The sequence below is a fragment of the Uloborus diversus genome, chromosome 4 (genome assembly GCF_026930045.1).
Source record: "Uloborus diversus isolate 005 chromosome 4, Udiv.v.3.1, whole genome shotgun sequence".
NCBI classification, from domain to species: domain Eukaryota; kingdom Metazoa; phylum Arthropoda; class Arachnida; order Araneae; family Uloboridae; genus Uloborus; species Uloborus diversus.
In genome coordinates, this window is record NC_072734.1 from 79,141,678 (window position 1) to 79,157,898 (window position 16,221).

Here is a 16,221-nt window from a genome sequence, read left to right on the forward strand (position 1 = left end):
TACTAGTAAAAATAATGCTGTAAATGGTTTAGGTGATTTTAAGAAAACTGAATTAAATTGTGAATCCTGTAAAATAGCTAAATCTAGACGTGTCTCTTTCAAACCGTTGAATAAGATCAGATCAGAAAAACCCCTACAACTAGTACATATGGATCTTTGTGGAAAACTTCCACATGTCGCAATTGGGGGATTTAAATATTTTCTGTCTATAACTGATGATTATTCTCGTAAAGTCACTGTTTTTCCGCTGAAGGAAAAGAGTCAGGCACTAGAATGTTTTAAAAAGTATCAAAAAAGGGCTGAAAGGTTTTTGAATACGAAAATTGTAAATGTCCGAACTGATAATGGACTAGAATGCTGCAGTGCCGAATTTGAGACCTATTTAGATGGACAGGGTATAAGACCAGAACGTACAAATACGTATACTCCAATGCAAAACGAGGTAAGCGAGAGATTCAATTACACAGCTCTAGACGCTGTAAAGGCAATTTTACATTCCAGTAAATTAGGAAATCGGTTCTGGGCTGAGGCATTACTATGTTTCACGTATGTGTGGAATCGTGTTTGTCATGAAGGTCAAACTTTAACACCTTTTGAACTTTATTCTGGGCGAAAACCTTCGGTCAGGCATTTGAAAATTTTCGGTAATCCTGTTTTTCTTGGAACCCCCAAAAATTTAAGAAGGAAACTAGATATGCGGGCCAAAAAGGGTATTTTCGTCGGGTATGCTTTAAAAACAAGGGGATATAGAATTTGGCTTCCTACAGAACGGAAAATTGTGGAATCGATTAATGTTAGATTTGAAGCAGAATCTAAGTGCAGTGGAGCCTCACTGGACCCAACTAAGTTTCTGGATTCGTCAGATTCCGACAATGATTCTGATCGGGAAAGTTTAAGTGAGGGGGACAATGATGTTGTACCAGTGTCCGTACTGGAACACGATGAACAAAGTACTAGTCAAACCCTAATTCCAGATAAAATTGTTTGGATTCGGAAAGCTGTTCCCCGTCCTGACAAATCACGAACCGATATCTATTATTCAATTGAAGGTGCAAACGCAAGACTGCGGTCTTATAATGATGTTGAAGCGTTTTGCAGATCTCACAAAATAGAATATTTGAAAGAAAATTTTGATTTCAGCGGGAAAAATAAATTTTCAGGGAAAGTAAATTTTACAGACATGAGTAATTCAGAAACATGACTAGACGTTCGTATACCAAAATCTTTCAATGATGCTTTAAAAACACCAGAGGCAGACCAATGGTACAATTCAATGTCAGATGAAATTCATACTATGCAAACCCGGAACGTTTGGAGTCTTGTGCCTAAACCGGCTGATTCCAAAGTAATTGGCAATCGTTGGGTTTTTACTGTGAAAAGAAACGATAAAAATGAAATTGTTCGTTTCAGAAGTCGCCTGGTAATTCAAGGTCATAGACAATTAAAAGGTATTCACTATGACCAGGTATTTAGTCCAGTCATTGAATTCTCATTGGTACGATTATTTTTTTCTATCTTTGTGTGTAAACTGAATTGGATTCATCATCAATTTGATATAAAATGTGCTTATTTATATGCTCCGCTAAAGGAAAACATATACATGTCACAACCCCAGGGATTTCAAGATCCTGAGAAAATTGGTTATGTTTGTAAATTAAATCGTGCAATTTATGGACTTTATCAATCGGGTCGTGAATGGTTTTTGGAAATACATAATGTTCTTATTGGTTTAAATTTTAAGAAATTATCATGGGTAAATTGTGTTTATATTTTTGAATCAAGTGTAATTTTAATACTTTATGTTGATGATATAGTAGTATTTTGTAAAAATAACAAATGTCTGAATGATGTTATTATTAGTCTCAAATCTAAATTTGATATCAAAGTACTCGGAAAAACGCAAAAACTTTTAGGCGTTGAATTTGAGGAAATAGACAATGCATTATTTATTCATCAACAAAGCTATATCAACAAAGTATGCAAAACATATCAAAAATACAATTTTCCAATTGTTTCTTTGCCGATTGGTGTAGGAACTGTACTTTCCAAAGATCAATGTCCGAATTCTAAGGAAGAAATTGAAATGATGTCTAAATTGCCTTACCGTAACATTTTAGGTTGCATTTCCTTCATTGCAAGTAGAACGCGACCAGATTTAAGTTACGCTGTAAACATATTATCTCAATTTCAATCTAACCCAGGTTTGAATCACTGGAATATTCTACTGAAACTTCTTGGCTATTTAAATTACACAAAATCTCTGAAATTATGTTTGTCTAACGTTTCAAATTTAAAAGTTGAATGTTATAGTGATGCAAGTTTTGCAGCAAGTCGCGATGATAGAATTTCGATTGGCGGAATGATTTTATTCATTGATCAATCTCCTATCATTTGGAAAACTTTTAAACAGAAATGTGTTAGCTTATCAACAATGGAATCAGAATATGTGTCACTTACTGAAGCTGCAAAGGAATTAGTTTGGATTGTTCGCATAATAAATGAACTTGTAAAGTTTGAATTTATTCAAATCAAAACACAGTTTAACTTACTTTGCGACAATCAAGCAGCAATTAATTTTTCAAATTCGCCAATAGAAAACAGTAGAACAAAACATATAGACATCAGACTTCATTTTTTAAGAAATTTAATATTAGAAAATTTGTTTGATTTAAATTATGTGAATACAAAACAAAATTTCGCGGATATTTTTACAAAACCTTTGAACAAAATTAAATTAAACTTTTTCATAAGAAATTTTTTAAAATGAAAAAAAAAAAAAATTTCGAAGTCCAATTACATTTTCATGTGTACTTTGGCAAATTTTTTTGTAAAAGTGTTCATATTATGTTATTGACTGTTGTCATTTGTTTTCATGTATCTGGAAATTCTGGAGCGTTTAAACGCAACAGCACGAGTAGGACTTTTGATGTTGTCATTCCCGATATAATATTGATGTCCTCTGGATCCTTCAAAGTTCGCTGGAGCCGATGCGGGTCAACAGCTCAACTCATCAACTTGTTTGATTTTTTTGAAAAAAAAAAGTGCTGTTCTAAGGACTTTAATTTTTGCAGTGCCAGAATTTAAAGTCAAGATGCTGAAATGAAATATTTTAATTTAAATTGTTATTTTTATTGCATAATGTTCTGATGCGATCTTGATTGCAAGAGGCAGGCCATTGTTACGAAAGGAAGTAAATTATTTTCCAAAAGTGTTGGCAACCTTAATTTGCATTAGGTTTTTCATTCGTTCATTCCTTCTTGCAACGAGATCGCGTCAGCAGAATATGCAAATTGCCGGTAGCATTTAAGCTCCCGGCACTTTGCGTCATTCTCTTCTCTTTCAATTTCAACCCAAGTCAGACTTGGTTGTTTCTTTCGGCAGTTCAGTTGAGTCTGTCCGTTTTTGCCGATAGTTTCGGCTTACTGCTCTTGATATGAATATCATAGCTCATTATGTTTAACGTTTCATACTTTGACTTAGAATGTTAGATCCAGAAGTCATTTAAAGTATTATGAGCAACTTAATAATGTAAAGAGCGTATTCTCAATATTTCCTTTAACATGTCATTGTATATATCATAGCCATAATAAACAAGTTACTTTTTAACTTTGGCTCTTCATGAAGTTGCACAAGATAAATATGCTTTTTCAAGAAGTATCATACGTCCTGGTTGAGCTTCCACTTAAAGTTAATAAGCTGAGCACTTTTAAAAGCTCACAGTTTAACATCATATAAGTAGTGAAGACAACCCAGGGGATTGCGCCAGCAGAGGGATTCTGCCATCTAAGTTAAAAGAACATAAACTTTGGTGGAAAGGTCCAGTTTGGCTTTCTGACCCAAATTTTAGCATTAATTCAAGCGCGGTGTTTCACCCTGTTAAATAATCGGATCAAGAACAAGAAGAATAGGATAGTGTCTTCGGTTGTTTGAGAGTAGAGTCAAGTCCATTCATTCAAAATTATTCAAGTTATGTTAAACTAATTAGAATTACGGCTTGGTGTTTGAGGTTCATAAAGAACTGTAAAACTATTGCAGAAGAGCACAAGTTTGGGTTTTTAACATCTGAAGACAAATCGGAAGCTATTTCTCGGGTGATTAAAATTGTACAAGATAAAGAGTTCAAATCAGAAATACGTAAATTGAAAAACAACCAATCGCTACCTTCAGCACACAAACTTTTACCACTCGGTCCTTTTCTTGATGAAAATTTAATTCTAAGAGTTGGGGGCAGACTGAAACATTCAAATTTGTATGAAGATCAAAAACATCAAATTTTGCTTCCAAGAAATCATCATTTTTCAAAACTTTTAATTGAGTACTTTCATCAAAAAGCTATGCATGCTGGTGTCCAAACAACTTTATTCTTGATTAGAGAAAATTTTTGGATTATATCAGGTCGGAATGCTGTTCGAAATATTATTCGAAAGTGTATCGTATGCTTAAAAGCTAATTCTTTAAATTCAAAGCAGCTAATGGGAAACTTACCCAAAGAAAGGGTAATTCCTGCTCGAGCTTTCTCAACATGTGGATTAGATTTCGCTGGTCCAGTAATTACGAAACTTAATCTTAAGCGGTCAAAAGTAACTTTGAAAAGCTATATCGCATTATTCGTGTGCTTTACTACTAAAGCAATACATCTAGAAGTTGTATCGGATTTAAGCACGGGAGCCTTTTTGGCTTGCCTTCGCAGATTCATTGGAAGAAGAGGAAAGCCTTCTGATATTTTTAGTGACAACAAGACAAATTTCAAAGGCGCAAGAAATTACTTAAATGCTCAAGCTATTATTTGTTCTTCAGAAGATGTTCAAAACTATGCCACAGAAGAAAACATAAACTGGCATTTCATTCCTCCTATTACTTCTCACTTTGGGGGATTATGGGAATCTAACATTAAGACTATGAAAAAGCATTTAATCAAGGCGTCTAATTCTGCTATTCTTAATTTCGAAGAACTTTCTACCTTATTGATTCAAATAGAAGCATGTTTAAATAGCAGGCCTTTAACCCCTTTGTCTGCTGACCCGATGGACTTACAGCCTCTTACACCAGGGCACTTTTTAATAGGTACACCCCTTCTGTCTTTTCCTGAACAATATTCTGCTGAAACTAATTCTGCTTTTTCTTGTAGATGGAAAGTAGTGCAATGTATTCGTAACAGGTTCTGGAACAGATGGTCTCAAGAGTTCCTAACAGAGATGCAAGAGAGATGCAAGTGGCGTAAGGCGACTTCAAACATCAAAGTGGGTCAACTGGTGCTGCTGAGGGAGGACAACCGGCCGCCTCTGCATTGGTGCCTCACCCAGATAACTAAAGTCTACCCTGGAGATGATGGTTTAGTGAGAGTCGTCGATGTGAAAACCGAATATGCTGTCTACAAACGATCAATTACAAAAATAGTGGCCTTGCCATATGAAGAATTTAATTTTGGATTGTCATCCAACGCGCGGGAGCATGGAGAGTCTCCGCCCTGAAATGCAAATTAGGAGATTCAACGTCATACGCTGTGAACTGGATAAAAGCGCGAGTTGCACTATGTGTGGTCGTCTTCAGTTCGTTCATAGACCAGGCAGTATTGGAGTGGACTGTTTCGAGGCATTTCCTACAAGCCGCTGTTTGCGCATAATCCATAGGTCGCTGGTGCATAACCGGCCCTTCTACTTTAGTTCGGGAAAAGTCAACCTCAACAGCATTCTTCATACCACGGACTGGAACCACCGGAAAGTAACCCTTTCATTTACTCTTTATAACGTCCAAAGACTATGATTTTGTATGAACAACGTTAATTTAAAGCATTATATTCACTCAATGATTCCATTATATTATCTTCAGTTGTTTGCTAGCCAAGAAGCGGCATTTGTACATAATGTAAATAAAAGAAGAATTATTTTAAATAAGATGCTCTCTGTATCAGTTTAAATGTTACCTAAATTGAACAGACAAGCATCGTCCAGTGTTTAAAAAAAATAATAATGAGAGCGAAGTGGTTAGTGACAATATCATGCCCGAATTTCAGGTCGTGTGAACAAGCTTAATATTTACTAACAAACCCTGAATGAAGAGTGAGTGTAAGAAATATGCCCCCAAAAGATATCGATAAAAAATAAAAACTTAGCATAAGGACACAGAACTAACAATTTACATACAGATTTAAAATATATATATATATATATATATATATATATATATATATATATATACATATATATCTTTCTCTCTCTATATATATATATAGCTTCCAAAAAGAAAATAAAGTTAATAGAAAATACAATACCAAGCAAAGGAGGAAGCCAATTCACATTTGCTTCTGTATGAGAATCCAGAAAAATGAGAACATCTCCAACTGCAACTCTTGCGCCAATAAGTCTAGCTCGAATCAAACCTTCTCGTTTTGTGGCACGGATAACTCGCACCTTTGGCAGAAATTTTTTAATGTAATTATCCAGTTCACCTTTAAGTTCCTCTAAAAAATACAAAAGAAAAAAGTTTTTCTTTTTAATGTATGAAAGCAAGTTTTTCAAAAGTCTTTCTACAAAAAAAATTTAATGTTAACATAGGTAGATAATATAGGCAAACACCTGCACACCGGGCGTGGATACATTTGTTACTGTGCAGATACTTTTGCCGTAGGTGAATTTCCCGATACTTATTGTGGTGGAAAAGTGGTTAGTATTCAAATTTTTCTAAAAGGAAACACCAACGTAAATAAAAAAAACAAAATAAGGAAAAAATTTTAGGCCGATCGTATTTTAAGTGTTTCCGCAAAACTCCAGGACGTCTCAATGTTTGGTGCCTACGTAGAACTCAAAGAGAAGAAGTTTGACTTACCCCAATGTTGTAAACGTACAAAAAAACTTCACACAGATTTGGCACATCACACATCTTTTATTTCCGGCCATCATTTACATGAAGGTCTCGGGGGGAGGGGGGGGCTCCCGCGTATACAACCACAGATTTTCTTCTCACATGGAATGAATTTTAAAAAAATGAATACAAGGTAGATTATTGTAAGACAGTCTATTGCAGGGATTCAAGATGTCCTAAGGGATGGGTCAGCTTCACACATGAAAAAATATGACGTGAGTTGATGTTGCAGAAAAGAAAAACGGAATCAAACCAAAAAAAAAAAAAACGGAGGAAGGATGCTTCACACTATACTTTAGCGGAACAAATGAAGTGATGCATCACTGGAGCTGGGGACTATCACTGGCGATGAAAAAGTGAACCTCATCTCACCACGAAAATGGCGATGCAGGCATCAGAAATTAACCTCAGATTTGGGTGCACCTACTGCTCTTGTTTCGCACGGTCTCTCCAGATGCAGATATTACCATCATCAATTTGGAACGGAGAAAAACACGGGGTGGAACTAAACTTTGAGATGTACTTTCATTCATCATCGTCGGAACAAAAAACGTGGAGGTCGCCATTTTCTTTAATCTTGATTCTTGGCTATCATATTGAGCAGAATTTATTAACTAATAGCTCATTTTAGGTATTTGTCAGGGCTAATCAGCACCTTTATCAATAATTATATCATCACACCACTTGTTTAATGGATGGATCGAGATTCATAATCCCCATCATTGTCAATTCGCGAGACGACCTTTCACAGGTCTAGCATCCGCCCTCCTCAGAAAGCAGCATCACATGTCACGGCTAGCACTCGACTACTCATGAAATTTTCAGAAACATCCCAGCAAAAACCCCCACGCAGTCGTGCGAAAAGCAGATATTCACACGCGGCATCACTTAGCGCAGTGAATGGGAACGCGGGAAAATGACATCACCTAACTAGACCACGCTTACAGCCAATGAGCGAAAAAGGCGGGAGACAACGCATCGCAGGAAGAAGAAGGGAAAACATAGCCGCCAAAAACTCTGAAAAGACGCCATTAACTAGAAAATCCAAACACATGAAATAAAAACGCGAATCTATGAAAGTATATGTGATTACTATATCACACTTATTAATTGATATCAATAAAAACCGTCGATTATTTTAAAAATAGGTAGGTAAGTTGATGAAAAAGTTCACCTTCTGCATTCATGGATACATGATTGAAACAGGGGTGCCCACCTAGGGGGACAGGGGGGGTCATGACACAGAGTGTGCAATTGAATTTTTTTCTTTAGGGGGGGGGAGTGTTTTGATAGGTAAATTTTACTTTTTGAAGAGGGTGCTCTTGCTTTTGGGGGTCTTTGCACTATTTAGGGAGTCTGCCTTTGCTCTTATGGGGGGTGGGGCAACCCTGATTGAAAGCAAATGGTAGTATCTTGTTAAAAATTCTGTTTACCAACTATACATTGTTTTTCATAACTGCAGATAGTTTCAAATTTTGTGTGCAGATACTTTATATTTTCATCTTACTCTGAATGTTAGTTAATTTTCCTTCAGAGCTCTTACAGTTTTAAGGAATTCAAAAACTTTGCACTACAATTGGTTCTTTTGGGCATAGTTGCTACACATATCATAGTGTATTGAGAGAACATGTTTAATCATTTCAGTATCATTATCTGTCCCCCAAGCTCAAAATTCATTGTGTACAAACAAATGCAAACAATTTATAAATAATGTTTTTCAAGTTATTGAGGCATAAGAATCTTAATTTAGTTTTTAGCTGGAGAAAAAGTTACTGCTAAAATGTATAGTTAATACAGCATTACAAGAGACAAAACTTTTAAATTTTACATTCTTTCAAAATTGAATTCAAATACAAGTGCAATGCTATTTGAAATTTCTACTTATTTTTCAAAATGATTTTAATTTAAAATATATAAATCCGCAATTAATAGTAGAGAAATCACTGTAGTAGTAAATGCACTTTGTTCATTCAGCCCTCATACATAATAACTAAAATATCATTTCAAAAGTTTGAAATAGTAGAAAATAACTCACAAGAATATGTCGAGACTTGTTTAAAAAAAAATTAATTTACCATTAATAGCACGTTTTTATAACACATTACAGCCTGATCAAGTATGAATAAGAATTCAATGGCAATACACACATGAAAATGTATTTAGAATATTCAGTTGAGACTATGAACCTTTAGAACCCAAAATATGTCCACATAAAATATAAGATGTAATGACAGTTACCATTGTACAAAAGTATGATTCTCACTTACAGTAAATTGATAAAACAAGAAAATTGCAAGGATTTTTATGACCAGTTCACAATGTTTTAAGAAAGAAAATAAAAAAATAAAAGCGGCAAAATAAGAGGCATCAAGAACATGATGGAGCATCATACTCTTTAAGGAAATCCATACGCAAGCTGATATATAAGTAATAGTTATGGAAATATTACTGTACAGAAAACAAAATGTGTGCACGTGAAAGTTTTTACACCACATTAATGCCATGTATCCAAAATATAAATGTTTTAATCAAAATCATTAAAAACTTAATTATACCTTTAGTACTGAAATCATCAACTAATATAATCTCTTGTATAAGATGTGGGGGAGCTCTGCCAATGACACTAGTGGCTGTGCGCAGTAAAGTTGACAGGTGTTCATTGTGAAAAGGAACAACAACACTAGCAGTTGGCAGTTTTTTCACATATTTCTTCTTTCTGCAACTACAAATTTTAAAAAATGCAAAAAAACTCATAAACAATTAGCTTTCAAGAAAACAATATATATATATATATATATATATATATATATATATATATATATATATATATATATATATATATATACATATATATATATATATATATACACACACACACACACATAGGCATGAAAAGGATAAATTAAGTTTTTTTCGAATTGATCTATTTTAACACAATACTATGTAAAGCAAATTTCTTCACTTTCATATTTTTCAGCAAATTGAATGATTTCAGACGAATTTTTTGATCAAATTCAAAATTTTATATTGTAAATACTACCTTTGAGTAAAAACTGCTTTTTCGACTGCTTTTCTACAATTCTACCTTTGTTAATATGCCAGATGCTTTCACCTACAAATGCTTAAACTTTCTCTGAGGTATTTTTTGTGAGCTTTAATTTCTTGATATGAAAATAAGATTAAATTTGGGAAAATTCATTTTTCTTCAGAAAGAATTGAAACATGAAGAAATATGAACTTAATAAATAAGAAATTACTTGTGTGAAAATAATACAAAGCAGGAGTTCAGACACTTAAGGTGCTATTTTTTCTGCTAAAAGAGTTCAGTTTTGTATAGAACACTAATTATATACAGTGGACTCTCATTATTTGAACACTCCTTAATATGAACACCCCGATATACTGAACACATTTTGATGGTCCCGGCAAAACACAGACCTAACATAGGTTGACCTTCCTGTACTTTGACCACCCTAAAATATGAACACTTCAGTAAAATGAACACTATTTACAATTCTGTTCAAGCATTACTTCTCTATATACTGAACATATTTACAATTGTACGCAGGAATTTTTTTTAATCAAATTGAAAATCCTGAAATATGTTCAAAATTTTATCATAATAATTATAGGGTATTAAGGGGAAATGAAGAGAGTAGGAAGACACATTCTATAAAGAATTTTGCTGCATCACATAAAATTATTCAACTGAGCAATATGAACCTAAAGTTTTTGCCACTGAACTGTATTTCAAGAATCCAACCATTGTATCAAGTAGCATTCAAGACCCACAGTAAAATATTGACACTTGACACTTGAATGGCCAGACCGATCATTTTGACCGTAAAAGAATTATGCTCAAAGTTTTTTGGTTTTATCTAATAACCATCACCAAAAAAGTCACCCATTTTTCTTATTTTGTTTCTAAGCAAATTTCAAATACACCTAGAATGGGCGATGACTGTCAAAATGATGATGACAGTCAAAATGACAATGACGTGGATTACTTTTGTTTATATTTTTATCCCATAATTCCAAACAAAAGGCAGGAAAAGTGGTGATTTTAAATGTTTGACCTTGCATTATTTCTTTTTCAGCAAAAGATATGTCTGTGCAGTTTTAGAATTTTTCTTTTCTTGTTTTCCAATGATGTAATCAGAAGCATAACAAGGGGTTGGCAGAAGTGGCTCTCGCCAGGGGGCAGCATTTCGTCTGATTTTTAAAAAAAGAAAAGGAGGTTTTTTTTTTTTTGAGGTGATCATTTAAGCAGAAAAATGCTTTTGTAATTAAAAGAAAAAACCTTGCAAAAAAAAGAGCTAGAGGAAAAAATGAAACAATCCTTACTTCTGAAAAAAAAGGGGGGGGGATTTTACCAGTAGCGTGAAATTTTATTCAGATTCATCGAGTTAGCTAAAGACTTATACACATAATTTGTTTTCCTTGGAGCGGTGGTGGAGTGCATTCTATGCCGGATGATTCCATTTTTTTGGGGAGGTGTGACATTTTGTCGAATATAGTTTGAAGTGTATAGTTTTTCTTAGGCTAAGTATTTATTTTCATTATAATAAATAAAACAAGTCTTATTTGAACAAAATATTGGGAGACCTCAATTAGAAAATATATATAGTAGAGGAATGTGGGGCAGAGTGAAATAGTTAAGATAACTTACTTTTTTCAAAATGAACAAATTGGAAAATTGTTTTGAAAATTACAGTGCGTGAAGAGAAAAAACAATATATTTTATAATAAAACTTGCATTGAAGCATTATTTTAACTTTTTGCACTAAATTTGTGCTTCCAAAAGAAGGTGGAAAATTAAATTCTTTTGTTTTATGTGGCAAAGTGAAAAATGAAATATTCTTCTAATAAAGTATTTTCTATTTAATAATTTAAAATATTCTTGGTGTAGTGGATGAGAAAAATACAAAATAATGAAAAAATTAATAGACAGTAAAAGGAATAAATGAATAAAATAGTTAATATATGAGAAAAAATAAATGAGTGAATAAAATAGTGAAAGAAAAGAAAATAAGTAAAGTGAATTATCAAACTAAAGAATGTAAATAAATTAATCAATAAATGATTACCTAAATGATTTAATAAATTGTTGAATAGTAAGCAAAATCAAGTGGATGGAGCAAAATCACTTTGCCCAGCATGCACTTGGCTAATTGTACAAAATATTTAAACTAAAAATAAGCTTAATATTCAACAAATACAGTGATCTCTCGCTTATACGCAACCTCTGTTATACGCGTTTTTCACATATGTGCGTTTTTCTCACGGGCCCGGCCAGCGATATAGGAAAACAATGTTAACTCTTGTTCATTTATGCGCGAAACCTAAAATGCATTTTTCACTTATGCGCGATAGTTTTTTTTAATTTTAGTTAAATCGCCTAATTCACTCTTTGCTTATCGGAGGATTTGTACCCTTCTTGTTCTTTCTCTTGAAATACATTCACATGACGTTATTCCATTGTTCGGATTCTTCAAAGAACGTGTTTTTTTTTGTCTGTTTTTTTTTTTTTTTGCACAAGTGTGCAATAGGGGTGGAATTAGGCTTGTGATTGACTTCGAGAGGGGAGAACAGGTTACATACAAAAAGGTTGACGTCACTAAAAATCGTGCTCAAGCGGTACGCGTTGACATAGCCTATCGAAAATCTTTTGCATCCTCGTAGACTATAGCACTGATCACACGACATTTTTTTTAGGTTTTGGGGAATTTGCTTACGTACTGTACAGTGCATAAAAAATGACAAAACGTACAACTTCAAATTTGGCTTTTTTATTAAATCACAATGTATAAATGGAAGTTATGTACGAATTTATACATTAGTATTAGTAGTATACTATTAGTATTACTATAACTGATGTTAACTTATTGCATTTAAGCTAATTTTTGGGTTTTTCAATTATACGCAAATTTCACTTATGCGCGAAAATTTCGTTGTCCCGTTTGGTCGCGTATAAGTGAGAGATCACTGTAAATTCTGCAATGAACATTAGTAGGTTCCATTTAATATTTAAAATGTTAATAATAAGACCTTTATCCATTTATAGTAACTAAAATAATTTTTGACTAATTGCAAAATATTACAAAATGGATATCATTTTTTGAAAATCGCTTGTATTATCATATGTTTTGATCTTCAAAGATAGCTTTTTCCTGAGTGTAATAGATTACATAAGGAAACATGGTTTAAGTATTGCCAGATAGGTCGCGCTGAAAAACAAAGTAAATATTTCATTATTTCACTTTGCCCCAAATTTCCCTGCTTTAATTTTGTCTGTATGTAAATGGTCCCGTTTTTTAGTCAGTTTCAGATTAGCAGATTCAGATATCAGTTTGATTTTGTATTTGCTTTACTTTCCTAATTATAATAGAATATTTTAAATGCTTTGATTTTTACGAAATTTTTTTTAAAAGGGTTCTTTTTTTCTTAATTCAGTAAATGCGCAAATTATGTTTATCGTACAGTCTCGGTTTGAAGCAAATTATATTAAAAGTTAAAGCTGTTTTGAAAAAAATAATAAATACATTGCAATAAACGGAACTGAGAAATGTTTATTCTCATTTGGTTCAAAAAACATGATTTATATTTATTGAGAAATTGCAAATATTATTGGTTTTATTGAATTTATGTGAAAAAATGGGGGGAGAACTAAAATTTTTGAGAAAGGGAAATTTTTTCGAATGTTCTTGCCGAATGAAATCAAATTTTCATGAATGATAAAATTTGAACATGCACACATATACATAGATAACATCAACTGCGACTGAACATTGGGCATTATCTTACTACGATTATATATGCGAAAGTTTGTCTGTATGGATGTTTGTTATTTTTTCACGCAAAAACTACTGAATGGATTTTGATGAAACTTTACAATAATATAGCTTATGCATCAGAATAAGACATAGGGTAGTTTTCGTTCCGTTATGGAGTGCAAAACCCCCTTAGGGAGCAATAAAACACAATTTTCGTATAAATTCTCTAATATGGCGATGAAAAAATACTTGCACATATTAACATTATATGTCCATCGAAAGCTCTGATTTTTCTGCTGAAGATGGCACCTGTTTGAAATTTTTAAGTAGAAGGAAAAACGAGTTATGAGCTTTTTAGTTCCATGTTCGAAGGCTTTCCTCAACTCAATACAATATTTAGTGCATCATCTCAACTCCCTGTCGATAGCGACTATTTTTGTATTGTTGACAATCTTTGCTTTTCGTGACTGTTCAAGGCTTTTCTCAAGTCAAATCTTGAAGTAAGATTTTTGCACAAGATTCGCAAATAATACATGAATTTGGTTGATTATTAGGGTGGAGCTTATTTTTCAACTATGAAAATATTAACCTCTTACCCTCTCATTTTGTTCCTTTGTATGAAAAAAAAAATTCAGGCCAAATATTAGCACATTTAAAGATTATTTAAAGGTAGCTCAACAACTGTGAAAATTTTAACATTGCGGGATCTTTTTTTTTCGAAAAGCAAACATTGCTTACTTTTCCATTATGTGTATTTGTTTTCAGTATTTTATTTTTGCTTCAGTTTTGAAAGCAAAATGACTGCAAAAGCCACAAGATCTCAAAATGACTTGTATCTTCTTGGTGGGTCAGTTCCAGAATTAAAAGATGGAAAATTGCCATCCTTGCGTATGGCTCTGGGACATTTTTTGCATCATCATCTTGAATTGAAGAAAACCGTAAGACAAGCTTCAACTCTGACCATCACAGAAATTGCCAAGTTTTGGCCAAAAGCTAGAATTCTTATGTGAGACAACCAAAATTGTCAAATGAAGCTTGAAAAGCTGTATAAAGAAAGGCAGCTTTTGAAGAAAAATAAAGCTTGATGTTCATCAACACAGCAAGCTAAGGAATCAACTTTTCTCTCTAAACTAGAAGATCTTTTTGATGTTGCTCATGCTGATGTTTTACGGTAAAGCAGTCTTACAAGAAGACAAAGACTTTTTAATAGCACAAAGGAAGAAAGGTAGGTGTGGATCAATGTTAGGAGTTGATAAAAAGCTTGATATAAAAGAGAAAAAAGCTCTTGAACGAGAAACAAAAGCAAATGTCCGAATACAGCAACAGAAAATTAAAGAATTAAAATATTCTATAGTGGAACTTGAATCATCTACTGATACTGAAACTGATAGCAAATTAAGCTCAACGGAAGAAGGTAAGAAAATGGATATCACAGAACAAGCATCAGAAAGACAGAAAAGGAAGCGAGGGAGAAAAACTATAGTTACTCCCCAACTTGCTGCAGCTTTGGACAGAACAAAAGTGTCAGACCGAAAGGCTTTCTATATCATAGCAGAAACTGCAAAAAACTTAGGATTCAATATCAATGAATTTTCTTTAAAAAAGGACTCAATTCGCTGTCAAAGAAGGAAGGAAAAAGCTCAGAAATATGCAGAGATAAAGGCTAAGTTTCAACCTAACGCTGCTCTAGTTATCCATTGGGACAGCAAATTAATTCCTGATTCGTTGCAAAAAATAAAGTGGATCGCCTGCGTGTACTAGTAACTGGGAAAAGAATTCACCAGCTACTTGCAGTTCCCAAGAATTCCATCTGGGACAGGTGAGGCAAAGGCTACAGCAGTATTTAAAGCTATTGAAAAACTGGGGAATATCAAACAACATACATGCTATGTGTTTTGACACAACCAGTTCAAACACTGGCAGTAACTCGGGTGCATGTGTTCCTTTTGCGTGCAGGCATCATGTGTTGGGACTGATTATAGGTTCAGTGTTTCAAGTGTGCAAGGGAGCCACATCTTCTCCTGAAATTCCATTATTCAAAACGTTTCAAGGAATTTTGGAGCTTCATTGACACCGACCAGTACGAAACGGGAATTTCAATTGACGTAGTTGATGAACTGATAAAGGATATAAAAGATACAATTGCTTATGCAAAAAAATACATGGAAGAGTCTTATAACCAACTAAGAGGTGATTATAAAGAATTAGTTGAACTTGTGCTTATTTTCCTTGGAACTGCCCCCGTTAGAGGTGTTAAATTTATGTCGCCTGGAGCCATGCATCACGACCGTTGGATGTCGAAATGTATTTATAAAGTCTCAAAACCTGGATGTTTAGATCACAGTTCAAGCTTACACCTAAAGAAGAGAAGGGATTAACAGCTGTATGCATTTTCATTGCATGTGTATGCATGAAAGCATGGATATCAGCACCAGAAGCTGCAAGTGCTCCATATAATGACCTGTTACTAATGAAGTCTTTGATTGAATATTCGGCTATTCATACAAATATCTCGAAAGCAGCTGCAAATAAGTTTTCCAACCATTTATGGTATTTAACAGAGGAACTAGTTTCATTAGCTTTTCTT

At 33.6% G+C, this 16,221-nt stretch overlaps 1 protein-coding gene across 1 annotated transcript in view; it reads right to left on the minus strand.

The window, feature by feature from the left end:
• The window catches only part of LOC129221574 (putative polypeptide N-acetylgalactosaminyltransferase 10), a 48,308-nt gene that overhangs the window by 22,357 nt on the left and 9,730 nt on the right, over positions 1-16,221 (minus strand). The window contains exons 3-4 of the mRNA XM_054856078.1: positions 9,417-9,583; positions 6,272-6,460 (exon numbers count right to left, since the gene is read on the minus strand). Coding sequence (XP_054712053.1) covers positions 6,272-6,460; positions 9,417-9,583 — 356 coding nt within the window. The remainder of the gene's footprint in view (positions 1-6,271; positions 6,461-9,416; positions 9,584-16,221) is intronic.